Source organism: Homalodisca vitripennis, chromosome 7 (genome assembly GCF_021130785.1).
Source record: "Homalodisca vitripennis isolate AUS2020 chromosome 7, UT_GWSS_2.1, whole genome shotgun sequence".
Taxonomy (NCBI): domain Eukaryota; kingdom Metazoa; phylum Arthropoda; class Insecta; order Hemiptera; family Cicadellidae; genus Homalodisca; species Homalodisca vitripennis.
The window spans coordinates 18,553,100-18,570,386 of record NC_060213.1 but is presented as its reverse complement, the minus strand read 5'-3'; the positions used below and the strand labels follow the sequence as shown (position 1 = coordinate 18,570,386).

At 32.0% G+C, this 17,287-nt stretch overlaps 1 protein-coding gene across 1 annotated transcript; it reads right to left on the bottom strand.

The window, feature by feature from the left end:
• Positions 1-13,083: 13,083 nt before the first annotated feature.
• LOC124366948 (zinc finger protein 677-like) lies at positions 13,084-16,916 on the bottom strand. The gene is given in 2 exon segments (XM_046823567.1): positions 13,084-16,486; positions 16,488-16,916. Coding segments are annotated over 2 exon segments (702 nt in total). The 5' UTR covers positions 16,749-16,916; the 3' UTR covers positions 13,084-16,045.
• Positions 16,917-17,287: the final 371 nt, after the last annotated feature.

Sequence of the window (17,287 nt, the reverse complement as noted above, 5' to 3'; positions counted from 1 at the left end):
TGCTTAACATCTCTGGAAATTCCTCACTAGTAATAGCCAAATAACTGCAATGGGAACACCTGTAATGTTTCTTGAAAGTATGTGTCACTGTATATTTTTCTATAAGTTCCCACTTACGGTATTAGCATAGCTACAAAGAGATAATTTAAAAGTCTCACACTCGTATGTCTTAACATATGCTTTTTTTAATCTCCATAAAAAAGGCAAAGCCGAAGGGGACATTTGTAAGGTTATTCATCCGTATGTGTTAATATATGTTTTGCTAAACTTCCACTTTGTTACTTGCATAGCTACACAAGCAACATTTAAAAGGTTTTTCACTAGTATGCTTTGACACGATCTCTCGCTATTCGTAGTTGTATAGTTGCACAGAAAACATTTAATAAAGGCTTCACCTATGCGATATTCTTTGAGTTTACTGTAGTACTAGCTAAAGTAAATGTATCAAATACAATTGATTTTTAAAATTTGACTTAATTTTCTTTTCTTGCATGTACGTAGTAGCACAAGAACTAAATCACTCACTTATAGTAGTAAATTTCCAAATACTTATAGTTGTTCTGTTTTAGATCTTGTTTAAGGTAATAATTTTAAGTATATAACTAGCACTTTGTTTTCTGTAGACTATGTGGTTAGCTGACTCATGACGGTGAAACTATCTGAAAATAAAAAAAACATTAGAGACATATGAGTAATAATAGGCTGTAATAAGATACAGACAAGGTTGATGGGTTGTCAATTGTTTCACAAAGTAATTTGCAAATTTATTTAATATTACAGCATTCCTACAGCTCTCAACAGCCAAGCATTATAACAAGTTCACGAATATATATTTGATATTTTTCTACTAGGAAGTAAATACTTTACATTTTTCATGTACCTGTGATATATACATTATTCACAATGCATTTCAGTGTACATGATGTATAAATTAAATTAAACCAGGTTGGTCTTTAAGAAAGGAGTTGTATACCAATCACATTTATAGAAGATTACATTGTTTTCCTTAATTAATTTATTTACTCTGAAGGGATCTTGGATGCTATAAGAGATACATCAGAATATAATAAAAAAACTTAATTTTTGTATATGATATTAATGTTAAAACAGCGACTCAGTTTATATAATTTTAATTTTTTTAAAGCTTTCAATACGGCCATTTTAGATATTACACAACTTAACGATTTCAACACTCTTTGTTGCTTTGCACATATACAATTTTTAGTGATCACTGGTCTTGAAAAATTATTCATTACAATATTTAAAAACTAGAAGTTTCATGCAGAATTCATGTAAAAACTGTTCTAAATGGTACTAATAAGAGAGCGTCACTCTATCCTTGTTTTTCTCAAACTCAAGAAAGCATTTTACTTGGTTGAGAGAGACCCCTCCCTCACTCAACCACCCTCTCATCTTCAACCCAGCAAGAATGTCAATTTCATTGTATTGGTTTGTTTTAGATATTCAATTTAATTGTTGTTGCAGTTATATTTGTACTAAATTAGCCCATTATTTGTTCTTATAATTGTTATTGGCTCTTTGGCCATCTTGGCTGTTAATACTGTCAAAATTGTATTACAATGGGGATATAAGTAAAAATAAAATAAAGGAACCTTGACCACCTAACAGGCAATTAGGTCAGTTTACATGACAAGTATTTAAATAAATCAGAAAATATAACAACATCGTAAAACCAAGAAAAAGACAGTTAATTTTCTTCATTGATATTTAGTTTTAGTCTTCGCAAACTTGAATTTTATAAAGATGTAGTGATTTTTAAAACAAAATAATATATTTACATACTAAAAATTGTGTTAACAGGTTGGTATATACAGAACTACTTTTACAGCAATAAACAAGGTATTCACATATGCATTGTATTACTCCAACTAAGAAGGTAATTAAAAAACTGTAAATGGCAACAAAATAACAATGACAATATATTTAATACTAATGTAATCAATTGACAATAGCAACATCCACAAGTGTACAAAAATGTATAGGAAGTAATAAAAATAACCAAAGTAATATTATTAGTATAGCAATTTTGTAACAAGTTAACAAAAATAGTAACAAGAGTAACAACAATTTAAATAGTGATTATAATAATTTGTAACTAACTGTATTGATTTAATTTAATCATTATTGGTTGATTATACCAAAAGGTGTAAGTAAGCAACATTTTTTGCTAATATCGGTATAAAGGCCAAGCCCGTATAAAGCCGTCTTATTGTTTACCCAATTTTTGACGCTTATCATACTCTTACATATTTTTTAACCAGAGTCTATAACAAATCCTGTGGGCAATTGTTTACTTTAGCCACTTCACAATTTTTTTTTTTTTTAAGAAAAATGCTTAAAAATCCAATTGAAACTACAAATAGCAATTAAATTTCAGAAAGATTCTTAATCTCGTAAAAGGCACTAATAGATGAACGGGCTAATAGTAATGCCTCAGAGCATCCGTGCTGCCCCGCATTGATGACAACGAACGATAAACATCCCTCGAGATATACCGATCAGTAAAATATAGAATTACAAAAGGCTAATCACTAATGTTCACTAGGGGTTACAACTCACCTAGTCATATTAAACTTGTCTGAAACAAGAGTGTCTTCTCAGCTAGAGGACAATAGCCACAAATTGGCCAAGAATTGTAAAACTCTATGTCGAACTCAAAAGTACACAATATCAGATTGACATACCAACGCAACAAAACACTTGTTAAAGCAACCACTTCATAGGTAAAACACACTTTTTTACAACTTACTTACTTTTCTTTTTATTCTTTCCGGAGGGGTTGGCCTACATATCGGTTTCTGCTGGATTACTATTAGTTCTACAAGCTTACTATCACACGAACACAATGCAAGTCAAATAAAAAATGGCTAATGGCGACAACAAAGCACGAAGTAATCTTTATTTGAAATGCACAATGATGCAAAATCCAACCAATCACTAGACGGGAAAAATAATTTAATAATAAGATGTGCAAATAGGATACGAATAAAAAACATCCCTCGAGATTTGCACCGATCAGTAAAATATAAAACTCTAAAAGACTAATCACTAATGTTCACTAAATATTACTAATTTGCCTAAACCATGTTAAACTCATCTAAAACAATGAAATAGCAATGCATTGCATTGCTTAGTTAGAGGACAATCACCACCACATTTGTTGACATAGAAAAAGAATGTAGAATTATATGTGAACTCAAAACTACACAATATAAGAGCATCATTATAACACAATCAATAATCTTGATAGAGCAACAACAACACAGGTAAATCAGGTCTGTAGGTAAATCACAAGAAGTTATACAATACAAGCTTACTAGGGTGACCACTTAAAACATCTTTTCAAATTCCCGCTTTTTCCCGGTCGAAAATTTTCGATTCCCTAGTCTAATTTAAAATCAATTAGACAACAATTGTAATACTATATTAATTTAACCCTTACGCCGAGTTGAACAGTGACGGTTTATCGTCACTAGCTGTATTTATAAGAAATGCCACAAAGATGTGGTGCTCTAGCAATCTATCACTAGCGACATGCGAGAAACTAGGTGACGATTATTTTAGAATATTTATTAAACTTAAGTTTGTTTCTTACAATATTTATGGTAATTGTCACATTAACGGCCGAAGCGGCAAAATACGAGTTTCGCGTTATAAATTATTGAAATCGTCCTACAGAACAAAACAATATACGGTAAAACAATATACGGTACAACTCTTAAAATGCCCGACACACCAATTCACTACGATTTGTTGAACTAGTGGATGGTTGACCCATGATCGTCACGCACTCACTCGATCCAAACTACAGTACACGGTATCTAGTGAAGCACTGACTTCTGCCCCGGAGCGTTCAGATAACAGATACGCTATCAGTTCCAGCCGCAGATAATATTTACGACACACCAGTTCACTACGATTATTCGAACTAGTGGATGGTTGATCCATGATTGTCACGCACTCACTCGATCCAACCTACGCTACAAGGTATCTCTGACTTCTGCCCTAGAGCGCTCAGATAACAGATACGCTATCAGTCCCACACGCAGATAATATTTACAGATGTATAGACACAGCACACAAACAGAACATTAAAACTTAACTATTAATGTATATACCCTCTAAAATCATGTTATTTGTCATTTGCACCCCCTAAAACCATATATATTTTTGTTCAGGAGGATGATCAGAATACGTTGATAACATCAAATTCGTGATTTGCCAGGTCGACCTTTAATCTTATAATTTCCATATTTATTACTTTGTTATATCTAATTCAATTTGTATGCATTATTGTTTTCCCACACTGTAAACAAGATTCGGTGTTATTAACCTATTGTAATATTGTGTTGTAATAGTATAATGTTTACATAGAAAATTGTATTAATATTTGATAGGTTCTTTTAATAAATAAAATGTCTTTACCGCGATGCATTTCTTAAGGAAGTTTTTACAACTCTATCACCAGCCCTGATGTCATAGAGAAATGTCATTCCTTCGTAAACCTCTAGGATGCAGTATGAAGGTATGTACCAAATTTCATAACTCCATCTCTCAAGGATTTTACTAGGTGTTGATAAGTAATTCAGGACACTTATTCTATATAAATGAGTCTCGATAAACTAATTTGGTTAAAAAGACACAAATTCCATAAGTTTAAATTCACTTTCAGTCTAAGATATTTCAAGTACCATTGTACAGTTTGCTTTGTGCCCCGATCGAGAAAATTAGATCGGAGTAGGATAAGCGGGCCCGGTCTTGATATTGCTTTTTACAATAATCGATACTTATATATCGAATAACAGTGTGTTATGTGTGTAGTTTAAATGGGGGTTTAAAGAGACATATGTTGACCCATACAGATGAGAAACCCCATAGGTGTTACGTTTGCAACTTTGCATCTAATCAAAGTAGAGATCTAAAAATACATATGTTAACTCACACTGTTGAGAAACCACATACGTTAATGTTTTCTATGCAACTACGAGTGTACAAGGAAAGTAAGTTCAAAGTTACATTTATGTTAATTCACACAGATGAAAAACCTTTTAGTTGTTCTTAATGTAGCTTTGCGTGTGTTACAAGTGGAGGTTTAAAAAGACATACTTTAAGCCACACAGGCGAAAAACCGTATAGGTGTTCCTTATGCAGCTGTGGGTATACTAGAAGTGAAAGTTTGAAAACACACATGGTAACCCATAACAGGAGGAGTAGTATAGACATTTCATATCTGTTAGGTAATTTTAACTAAATATGGTTCACATGCTTTTACCATCTGCAAGTAAAATGTCTTTGGTGGTAATTCAATTCTCAATGACAAGTACTAAAATGTACATCATCATAATAATACATAAAATTTATGAACTGTTTACCTATTCTTATAAGCTGTGTGTGTCGTTTTTACTTACTTTTTACTTCTTCCATTTGAACATTAGGCGTTGGAATCATCAATATGTGCATCATTATATATATTTAAGTTACAGTTCACATGTTGTTTCAGTATAAAAACAAAATTTAATAAATAATTACATTTAAATTTTCATATTCGTTTATTTACAGCGTTTTGTAATTTGTTGTATTGAATACACTATAATCTATATTCATAACATGAAACCATGGACTGAAGTAGCATACAATTTTTGAATTTTTGCTCTGTTTTAAGTGTTTAATAATACATTTTTTTATTATAATCCAATATATGTAATATATTGTTCCCACAAAAGTTTAAAATTTAAAAGGATAAAAACATCACTATATGAACAAATCTTATTTAGTTTTGCATACAATTATTTGACAATAACTAATTTTACTAAGGATATACATTTTCCTCTAATATTTTTTTAAGGAAGGAGGTACACCTAGAATATAATTATTTGTAGTAAATAACAACTTTCAAGATGGTGAGTTTTTAAATATTAATTGTATTAAAATATATAGATATAAGGTGGTATTATAAACAATAGTAAACTTTTCTAGTCCAAACTAAAATGAAAAATCAATATGTAGTATTTATTATTACTAAATAATACTACATTTATTACAAACTGACTAAAGGATATGCTGTAATAAAATTCCAAATTCACTGCTATAATACTTAGCAGTGCCTGCTGTTTAGAAAAATTATGTTATATTGTGTGTATGTTAACGATGACCGTTCTCGGGGAGCCAGTCGCGAAAATATATAAAAAAAATGGATATATTAAAAATAATATTTTTTAATTCTATGTTTCTTCCAGATTAAGAATATATATGACACTTTATAGTTATTATATTTCGTTATTGATATAAAATATTGTTAGTAAACCCTTACTCAATTTTGAAGCTCGCTCTAAGACTGGCCTGCGTTAGGAGTGATTTGTTATAGTATAGTGTTTCACTTTGGAATTTATTTTTCGGCTTAGGTTGGCTACATTGGTTTGTTTATATTCTGCATTGTAAATAATCATTTGACAACATTGTCATGTGTCATCTACCAGACTGTTTGTTTACTTTAGCGATCAAGTGTTATAGTTTGAATTTGTGTTTTAGTGAAAGATTCCTTTTATTTGTCAGAGTGTCTTATCTTATATTGTTACATAAACTAATTTGCTTGTTAACTATGCCTAGAATTAAAAAGTTTAACCATAACAGTAAGTTTAGAGGTAATCAGTTTACACGCACTAGGCCTAACGCTAACTCTTCGAACAATGATCCTACGCCATCTACAAGCTCTAACAGGCCAAAGAAGTCATCTGGTTATAAGAAACTGAACAGTTCTAAACTGCCTGTTGTTAGTGAGTATAACAATACAAATATGTACATTTCATTGTCAACCTGGAGGAAGTGTCCGCATTGATTCGAAATGCAAGTTTTGTGACTGTACAGATTGTCTTGAGATTAGCCTTGATGACACATTCAAGTCAGGTATTGTTCATCGCATGGTTTTAACGTGTACTAATTGCCAACATTTTCAGACCAAAATAAATTCCAAGGTTGTAAACAGAGCTTACGAGTTGAACTTGAGGTACATATATGCACTTAGGTCGATAGGAAAAGGAACTCAGGCTGGAAGAACATTTTCCGCTGTAATGAACATGGCTGAACCGACCAACAAACCTAACTTGCACAAAAAGTTAATTTTAAGTGCGGCCACTGACGTATGTGATGCATCACTCAGAAATGCTGCAACTGAAGCTATAGAGGATAATGAGGGAAACCGAGATGTGCCTGCTGCGTTCGATGGAACCTGGCAAAAGCGGGGACACACATCGATGAACGGCATTGTTACTGTAACTTCGTTTGACTCAGGAAAGTCTTGGACTTTGAGTGCATTTCTAAATATTGCAATTTTTGTGCTCAAGGAAGTTTGTCATCAATGCCGGAAAGAAAAGAGGCACATAAGAACTCTGGCCTATGCACCCAAACTTATTCAGGATCCAGTGGTGGGATGGAGGTGGTCGGAGCTAAAATCCTTTGTGCACGACCTGAGGCAAAGCTAGGCCTACGCTACATCCAATACTTGGGTGATGGCGACTCAAAGGTTTTGCAGCGGTTCTGGAGATTAAGCCATATGGTGATAATGTTAGTATATGTAAGTTAGAATGTGTTGGACACGTACAGAAACGTGTAGGCACCAGATTGCGGAAGTTGAAGAAAGAAAATAAAGGCGTGAAATTGAGCGATGGTAAGTTATTGGCAGGAAAAGGAAGACTAAAAGATGAAGAGATAGACCAGTTGCAAAGGTACTATGGCCTATCTATTAGGAAAAATACAGAAAGCGATATATATGGTCACCTTTTACCATAAATTGTCTTCTGACGAGAAGCCTCAGCACCAGCTGTGTCCTAATGATAGCGAAACATGGTGTCAATTCAATAAGCAGAAACAAAAAGGAGAAGCCTACAGCCACAAACACTCTTTGCCAGATGCTGTCATGGATTTGATCAAACCTGTTTTTAGAGATTTGTCAAATCCAAATCTTTTGAAACGGTGCTTACACGGGAAAACTCAGAACCTGAACGAGAGTCTGAATGGTGTTATTTGGCACAGATTGCCAAAAACTGTTTTTGTAGGACTAAATGTAATTAAATTAGGTGCAACTGATACTGTCATGTGCTTCAATGAGGGATCCATAGCCAAAACTAATTTCTTCAAGCTCCTGGGGTTTCAACCCAGAAAGTTTATGGTCGAAGGCCTACGAAACATTGATAGTGAAAGGATAAAAAGAGCCAGCATAGAAATAAGAGAGGGAAACAAGAAGGAGAGAGTAAGAAGGAGGCTTTTGAAGAAGAAACGAGAAGAGAGTGAAAGTGCTGATTACTGTCCTGGTGGATTTTAGAAGTAGTGTTTAGATTTTTTGACTTTAAACTCAATTTCCCGAAACCTGTGTTTTTTAAACTTAGGAACCATTATTTTAAAAACTATTCAACGTATCATCTTCAAATGTTGTATATACCTCCTCCATACTATGGTGAGTAATGTCATGCATTGTTGTTAGATTTTAACCAACATATGTTATAATAAAAAATATATAACTTTTTCACCGGTTATTCATTTTTAAGCAATGATTAGTTTTGTTTTATAATTTGAAACATTTATTAAATAACACTCAAATTGCATGAAAATATGCCTTAAGTAATAACAATCACACACCAAAAATTTCAAGTCTGTATCTTTAATACTTTTTAGTTATACGGTACCTATGTGTCGTTATGTTTCTCCATATAAATAGAATGGGAGGAGCCGTCGCAACTGGCTCCCATTTAGGTGCAACAACTATGACGTCACAGTAGTAAGTAGCTGTCTGTTATTATTAAAAATGGGTTGTAGTAAGTAGTTCTTTTGATGAGTTGAAAACGTTTATCAATAATAAAGCAAATACAGACAATATTATTAAGCTAAGAATAAATTATTCAAGACAATTATGCGCGCTCATAAACATGAGAACATAAGATTTATTAATGAACTTAAAATGAAATGAAAATATAAAATTTCGTACTTATGTATAAATGGTGTACAAAGAATCAGCAAATCATCTGGTCAAAGGTGAGATTATTTAAATTTTGTTTATTATTTTAACGGTTATCTAGGTAATTAATAACCTAATATAACCAAGTAAGAAGTGTAAGATTTGTTGTAATCTTTCCTACAGACAAAGAGCAATGCCCTAAAACAGTTACAGGCATATTTTAAGCAATGTAGATATAATATTTTAACTGTTGTGTAATGAATGGCAAAGTTTTCATTGTTTACATGTTTTTTTTAAAATTTTTCATAATGTTTGTAATTTTTACGGGATTAACCTTCAAGACCCTCAACTGCCCGCCATTTTTAAATGTAGTATGATAATATATAATTAATTTTTCTCGTGATTTTAGACTGATAGAAAAATAATTGTCCCAAATTAATTTTTATATATTTACTGGTTTTGTTCAATTTAAAATAATAACTAAGAAACACAGACAGACATATGGTAAACCAAAAAGATAAACCATTGATTGCATTTAGTTTTTAGCTCATCTTGATCCATGGAACACCCTATAAGTTTTAAGGTACACCTATATAATAGTTTAAAACATTTTATAGGTACTTTAATGTTTGAATATCCAGGCAGACTTAAGTAAAAAGTGTCCCTAAATAATCAATACTTATATTACTAGTAGAATATGAGTTTAAAATTGATTTTATTAATCAATAACTTTATAATCGAATTTTTATTATAGTACTAAAGTTATAATGTTTGTGATAGCCAGGCAAAATTGTTTCTATCTATTTGATTCACTATTTTACAACTTTTGTGTTTATCAAGCAAATAATCACGTTGGTATAAATCAATTTCAGCATACAAATTACAAAGTTTAAAATACATTGGCATTGTTATTTAAATAATAGTAGATCAAGTATTAATTACTACCAAATTTTATTTATGTATTTACTGTACACATCTGCTTTTTCAATTATTTTGCATGTTGTATATTGAATTTTGATCGCTTTAATTCTATTACTCGTATATGCACAATTTTATTGTTAGCATAATATTTTGAACTATATATTGTCTATGCGTAACACCTATCTTGTTTTAGTAAAAACCATTATGTATAATGTTTTAAACATTAGATTTTTTTATTTTTCCATGTACAACATATTTACTTGAAAAGGAAATACAGTTATAGTTTAATGGGCTAACGTTTGGCTACCTATTTAGTGTACTATAGCTGAATTTATATTAGTGCATAGTAAGATGAATAGTACTCAATAATAATTAGTAATAATACTACATTTATGGTAATTATTTGTGCAGATAATGACATTTGATAGGTAGAACAAGTTTACTTGCCTACAAGATAAGGCAATGTGTACGAGAAAGAAACAATGCAATTTACTGACTACTTCTGGTATTCGGCCCACTCACTACCTGCTGGTGGCATATTTCTGAGGGTCGTAGCCTCGAGTATTGTATGAATATACATAATATTTTACAAATTATGTTTTTAAAATAAATAATATTAATGTAGACAAAATAAAAATGTCCAACCGGGATATTTTTATTTCCTTAATTCACGCATTCCTATAAAATATACTTATTGTCTCATTTTTATGTAACGAACAAATTATATTCTATTGTGTAGAATTATACCCACAACTAAGAATACTGGACCAAGAAGCATAAGAACTTTTCAGAAGGATATTATATAAGGTTATGTACAAGATAATTGTTTTTCTTAAAATAGAAATACTAAACACATATAATAGTGTAAAGTGTTCATATATGTCAAAGAACTTAACGCGTTTTATATTATAGAAAATAATACAACTTTTTTACTAAGTTTGAGCAGAGTAGTACTTACAAATATCTTAACAGGTATATTTACAAAATATATATTTATTTGTATGTTTATTTACAAAAGACAACTTGTTGTACAGTCAAAGGAAATGTTAACAGGTTATTTTACATTGTTTTTTATAATGTAGATAAATCCAAAGAAAATGAGAAATGTCCTAAAAAATAAAGGTGTAATGTGTTTTGAAGTTTAACATTGTTCTTAGCCTGAAGGAAATATTACAGCAAATCATACACTCATTACTTGGCTGTTTTAGGTTATTAATTGCCTAAATCACAAACAAAATAACATAATCTGAGTTATCTTACCTTTGTCCAGATGATTTGCTGATTCTTTGTCCACTGTGGATATATCTGTACGTAATTTCAGAATATTTTAATTGTTCATTAATAAATCTTACGATCCCATGTTTATTAGTACATGTAATTGTTCTGGAATGACTGATTTGTTTAACTGAATATTATCCGAATTATTTTTTTCTCAAAGTTAGCACAAATGGCTAACACACGTTGGGGAAACCCTTGCTGCCTTGTAGTACAAAGGTTTTGCTGTGGTTGTCACTTTAGTATTAAAATACAAACAAATAATTTGAATAGTTGGTAAAAGTTTAAATTGTATTATGAAAAGTGTTAGTGGAATGAACATACATGTTTATAAATCTCTCTATGTTTTATAGTATTTGTTGTTTACGCTAAAGAAGGAAATTAGGAAATCAATGTATAGATGGCCACAGGATATTGTGAAGGTGCGAGGTTGCTTCTCGTCTAGGGCCCTTGAGGCATTCCTATCCCGAAAGAGAGCCACGGAATAAGCACAGTTTCCAGGAAACAGTGAGACATGGCACGGGGGGGACAACTGTTTGCTCTTTGTAAAAGATAGACTATGCACTGCCACCGCTTACCTTACTCGCTGGCTAGGGCTGGTGATTAAACACAAACCGATGTTTTTACGCATGACTGTACCAGTCGCTAGCATAGATACATGCATCCCGGACCACCACTGCCTACAGCTCCACTTATTTCAACCAAATATGGCATATAACTGTTCTTATTAGTTGCAAACTAGGATACTTACGTGATTTAAGTTGGGAAAGAGCGTATCTTAATGAACTATTGCATGACTTTGTACAATTTATTTGAGAAAGGGTGACGTTTTAGGTTTTTTCATTTTTTATTGTAGGCCATAAATAGTTCATGCCAAAATGGAATATAATAAATTTAATGTCATTGATTTTGTAATCAATTATTGGATTAACGTAATACATTATTTGTTGCGTCAAACATGAAGATGAGGTTCCACAACCATACAAAGGTATTGAATTTTCCAAAGAGTTAAAAAGGAACAGTAAAAGTTAAATGTGGATTACTGACTGTTAGAAATGTTAATTTTTTTCATAATCCTCTAGAATCGCTATTTTACTTTTACTGGACAATATATGTCAAAGTTGTAAATGAATAATAAATTTGTTAAGGTTTTGTTGAAAGTCTGGTACAGAGAGCTTAATAACATGAATTTGATTTTAAGTGCTCTTTTTACTCTCTCTCATGAACCAAAACAGCACAGTTTCTCTTAAACAGTTACTTTTATTAAAATATATTATAAATCAAACCAGTTCAGAAGATATAAAGTTTGGCAGCAAACAACATAAAAATGAGTAAACCTTACTATCTACGTACTTTTCATTTAAATTTATGTTTAGGGAATCAATATAAGCCATATACAGTAGGTAGCCTATGTCAAAAAAGTAACATTTATATGTGATACTAATGTGATCTTGAATTCTATTAAAACTAAAAAAAACTTAATAACTGATCTATTTATTTTTGATGCTTAAAAGAGCTGTTTGCCACATTTTATCTAGTATTATATCGTACTGGTAACGTACAAGTACATTGTAAAATCTCATTTTTACAGCTACATTTAATTGTTTTTACTTATTATGTTGAAAGTTTATAGTCAGTTCTATAGTGAATTCCATTTTTAATAATCTCATAAAGAAGATAATGCGTTCTACAGTTTTATTTTAGTTTGTTCCTCCTAATATAGGTAAGTCAAACCCCATACGTTGTGTCGATTTTAGAAATTTCCAGGTCGACCATTGAAGTTGAATAAGAATTTGGACGACCGTAGGTGTTGAATAAGAATTTGGAACTTGTAGAACATCATGCACTTGCCGCCTGCAGGTTTATTGTACATTATAGGAAAATGGGAGGGAGTATGGTAGTAAAAATAACTGGCTGAATGTATCTTCCATATTGGGTTTATTAGACATATGACAGACAGTTGTTTCGTTAATAGATAATATGCAATTGTTATAACTTTTCCTAGACTCGTTCCTCTCTAAACTAATTTTAAATTTTAAGCAGTCTCACTTTACTGAACATAATCACGCTTCTTTCCGTGGTAGTAGTTCCAAATTCTTACAAGTAGGACGTCAACCTTGATCACTATTGCTATGACATTCATATATGGTATGATATTGAATAAGAATTACACACAGATGTATTACACTACAAGTACCAGTCGGGCTGTTACTTCACGTGTTTGATTCACTCAGACGTTAGTAGACTGACAGTATTTTGCTGAGAAACACTGAAAAATGTAGGTAGCGATATAGACTGGACATACTGTAAACTGTACCGAAATGCCTTCTATGAAAATTTACAGGCCTACTGAAGTCCGATAATACATGTGATTAATAATAAAGGTGTGTTTATTCAGTAATTGGCAGACTTAAGATTATAACCATTTGGGTGTTACCTGGAACTAAAACAAATTCTTCCGTTATTCTATGCGATTGAAGGACATACATTTAATATCCTACACAATTATTTATAGTTGATTAGGTTTTTTCTTAATGGTCATAAAGTTTAACAAAGTACTATACGAGAAATAACCATTGTTAAACATACCATTATAAGTACGAGAAATAACCTATATAATTAACAACAGGTGTGGATTCTCGTATATTGTTAATTTCAAGTAAACTGACATTTAAATACATTACCGATAACTACAGTATGAACGCACAATATGCTATTAAAATAATCCACAAATTGAGTTTTTTTAATATTTGTAAGGCAGTGGTGTGAAAGTGACAATTTTGGCAGTTGTTTATTACTATACATATGTAATAGATTATACTTAGTACTTACAATCTATTGAATAAAAATATAAACAATATTAGAAAAAAAACTATGGTTGGTTAGCATCCAAAGACCTTACGGGGAGCAGACCACTTTAAAATTTAATTTTTATGGGTTTTCTGTTCTTGATACTACTGGAAAGATTCAAGTTTCCTCTTTAAAATGATATGTAACATGATATGGTTTGAAATTGGCTTATTTGCAAAAAAATATATTTGTAAGGGCTTGCAACAAATTTATTCTATCGAAAACACCGCGCAAAAAGCAAAATTCACATAATGTACCATATTGTGCTAAATATGTTGAACTGTTTTATTTGAGTATCTTTGCAATCAGCTGTTCTAAGCATGTTGACTCAATGAAAGTGACTAGTTTGTAAATAGCAACTTTTAGGTTATGTTTAGTTTACTAATGCTGAAGGATTGTGTAGTTGTGATTACAAGTGCATTGTGTTATTAGTGTTGTGTTTTCATAGTACTTTATTTATTTCTCATCTACTTCTATAGGTCTAATAATGCCAAGACAAACAAAACTTTTTAAAAAACGAAAAACTATTGGTTGGCAAAATCGTGATAAACCTATCAAGTCTGAGCCTAACCTAGACCAGCCTGGAAAAGCAAATATTGATGACATTCCCTGCCCCAAAGACAGTGCATCCAAGGTGAAATTGGGCAATCTATTAGAGTACGAGCAAAAGCGTATGGGCAAACGCTTGAGAACATATAAATTAAAAAAAGTTCTATCAGATGGGAAGAAGATTGGTGGACAAGGCCGTCTAACAGGGCATGCTATAGACACCATACAAATATTTTATGGCCTAGCTATCAGGCGGAATGCCACGAAAGGTGTTGAAGCTATGAAAACTGGAATATGGGCTGAATATTTCCATCTTGGCTCCACCGACGAAACCCCTGAACACGGATTATGCCCGAAAGATGACAATACTTAATGCAAGTTCCAAAAATCAAAACTAGATGGTACTGAATACAAACATTCAGAGCATACTCACCTCCCCTCTGCAGTTCTTGAAGAAATAAAACCTATTTTTAGGGACTTGGCCAATCCTGTCCTACTTGCCAAATGTTCACACGGTGGAACGCAAAATATCAGCGAGTCGCTCAACAATATTATATGGAGCAGACTACCAAAAAAAGTATTTGTAAGACTAGGAACCCTTGAACTAGGTGTGTATGAGGCAATAGCAGGGTACAACAAGGGAAACATTACAAAGTGCCATATGTTCAAGCAAATGGGTGTATTCGCTGGTGAAAACTGTGTTTCCGCGATGAAAATGTTTGACGTCCGAAGAGTAAAAAAAGCAGAAAAGTCAATACAAGAACTCCAAAAGAAGTGTAGGCAGCAAACTACCTTAAAAGATGGAGGTTAGAAGATGAGTTTGAGGAAAATGAAGATCCTGAAAACCCAGGACACTATTAAATTTGTTTCTGTCATTTTCCGTAAGTTGCATTTTTTCATTTTAAGGTACAATTTTTTTCCAAAACCACTTAGAGAGCTGAAAATTGGTACACCTATAGATCTCACTGTTTTACACAAGTGGACATGTGGAAAGTTTTCTACTTTTTCATTTTTATTTTGTACAACTTTTTCCTCTAAAAATTTGAAGTTTTTTATATTAAAACAAAAAATTACTTTTTTTAATTTTGTTAAAATATTACAAATTGAACATGTCCACATAAATGTAAAAAGGTGCATTCTATTAGTGTGCCAAATTTCAACTCTCTAAGTCAAGTGGTTCATTATAAATATGTACCTAAGTTAACATGTACAAGTGGATTGCTCCCCTTAATAACTTGAGGAAATGACAAATTTCCAAAGGTGGATTCACCATGTTTATCACCTATTAATGTAGATTCCCAAATATTTCACTTCATTTTGTGTGCTAGTTAATTTGAATGTTATTAAGCAAAACATGTGAATAGTTTCCCTTTGCATATGCTTTTTAAATGTCACTGTCAGCACTCGCATAGCTGCAAAGGAAACTTTCAAACTCATAGTACATACAAGGTTTTTTACGTGCAGTTAACATATGTTTTCTATTTATGGGTTTTCTACTTTATGCTTTTGGATATGCATTTCAAATTGTCTACTATCAGCACTTTCATAGTTGCAAAGAGAACACTTATAAGGATTTTTACTCATATGTCTTGATATATGTTTTTTCAAACTCTCTTTTTTAGTACATGCATAGCTGCACTGGGAGCACTTATAAGGTTTTTCACCCATATGTATTGACATATGCTCTTTTAAATGCCCAATACGAACAGTTGCATAGTCGCAGTGGGAACACCTGTAAGGATTTTTACTTGTATGCGTCAATATGTGTTTTTGTAAACTTACACTTCTGCAAGTAGAATAGTTACATAAGGAACACTTAAAAGCTTTTTCATCTGTATGCCTTAACATGTGTCTTTTTAAACTACTGCTTACAGCACTCGCAAAGCTGCAAAGGGAACACGTATAAGGCTTCTCACCCGTATGCATTAACATATGCTGTTTTAAAACTGCTACTGACAATACATGAATAGCTGCACTGAGAGCACTTATATGGTTTTTCACCTGTATGCCTCAACATATGCCGTTTTAAACTAATACTATCAATACACGAATAGCCGCACTGGGAGCACTTATATGGTTTTTCACCTGTATGCTTCAACATATGCTGTTTTAAACTGCCACTGACAATACACGAATAGCTGCACTGAGAGCACTTATATGGTTTTTCACCTGTATGCGTCAACATATGATTTTTTAAACCCCATTTATAAGTACATGAATAACTACAGAGAAAACACTTGTAAGGTTTATCACCTGTATTGCTTAACATATCTCTTAAATTTCTCACTTGTAATAGCCAAATAACTGCAATGGGAACACCTGTAATGTTTCTTGACAGTATGTATTGCTATATATTTTTTCTATAAGTTCCCAATTACGGAACACGTGCTTTTTTTAATCTCAACTAATAGGCAGAGCAGCTAAAGGGACATTTGTAAGGTTATTCACCCGTATGTGATAATATAAGTTTTGCTAAACTTCCACTTTGTTACTCGCATAGCTACACAAGCAACACTTAAAAAGTTTTTTACTTGTATGTTTTGACATGATCTCTCATTATTCGTAGTTGTATAGTTGCACAGAAAACATTTAATGCAGGCTTCACCTGTGCAATATTCTTTGAGTTTACTGTAGTACTAGCTAAAGTAAATGTATCAAATACAATTGATTTTTAAAATTTGACTTAATTTTCTTTTCTTGCATGTACGTAGAAGAACTAAATTA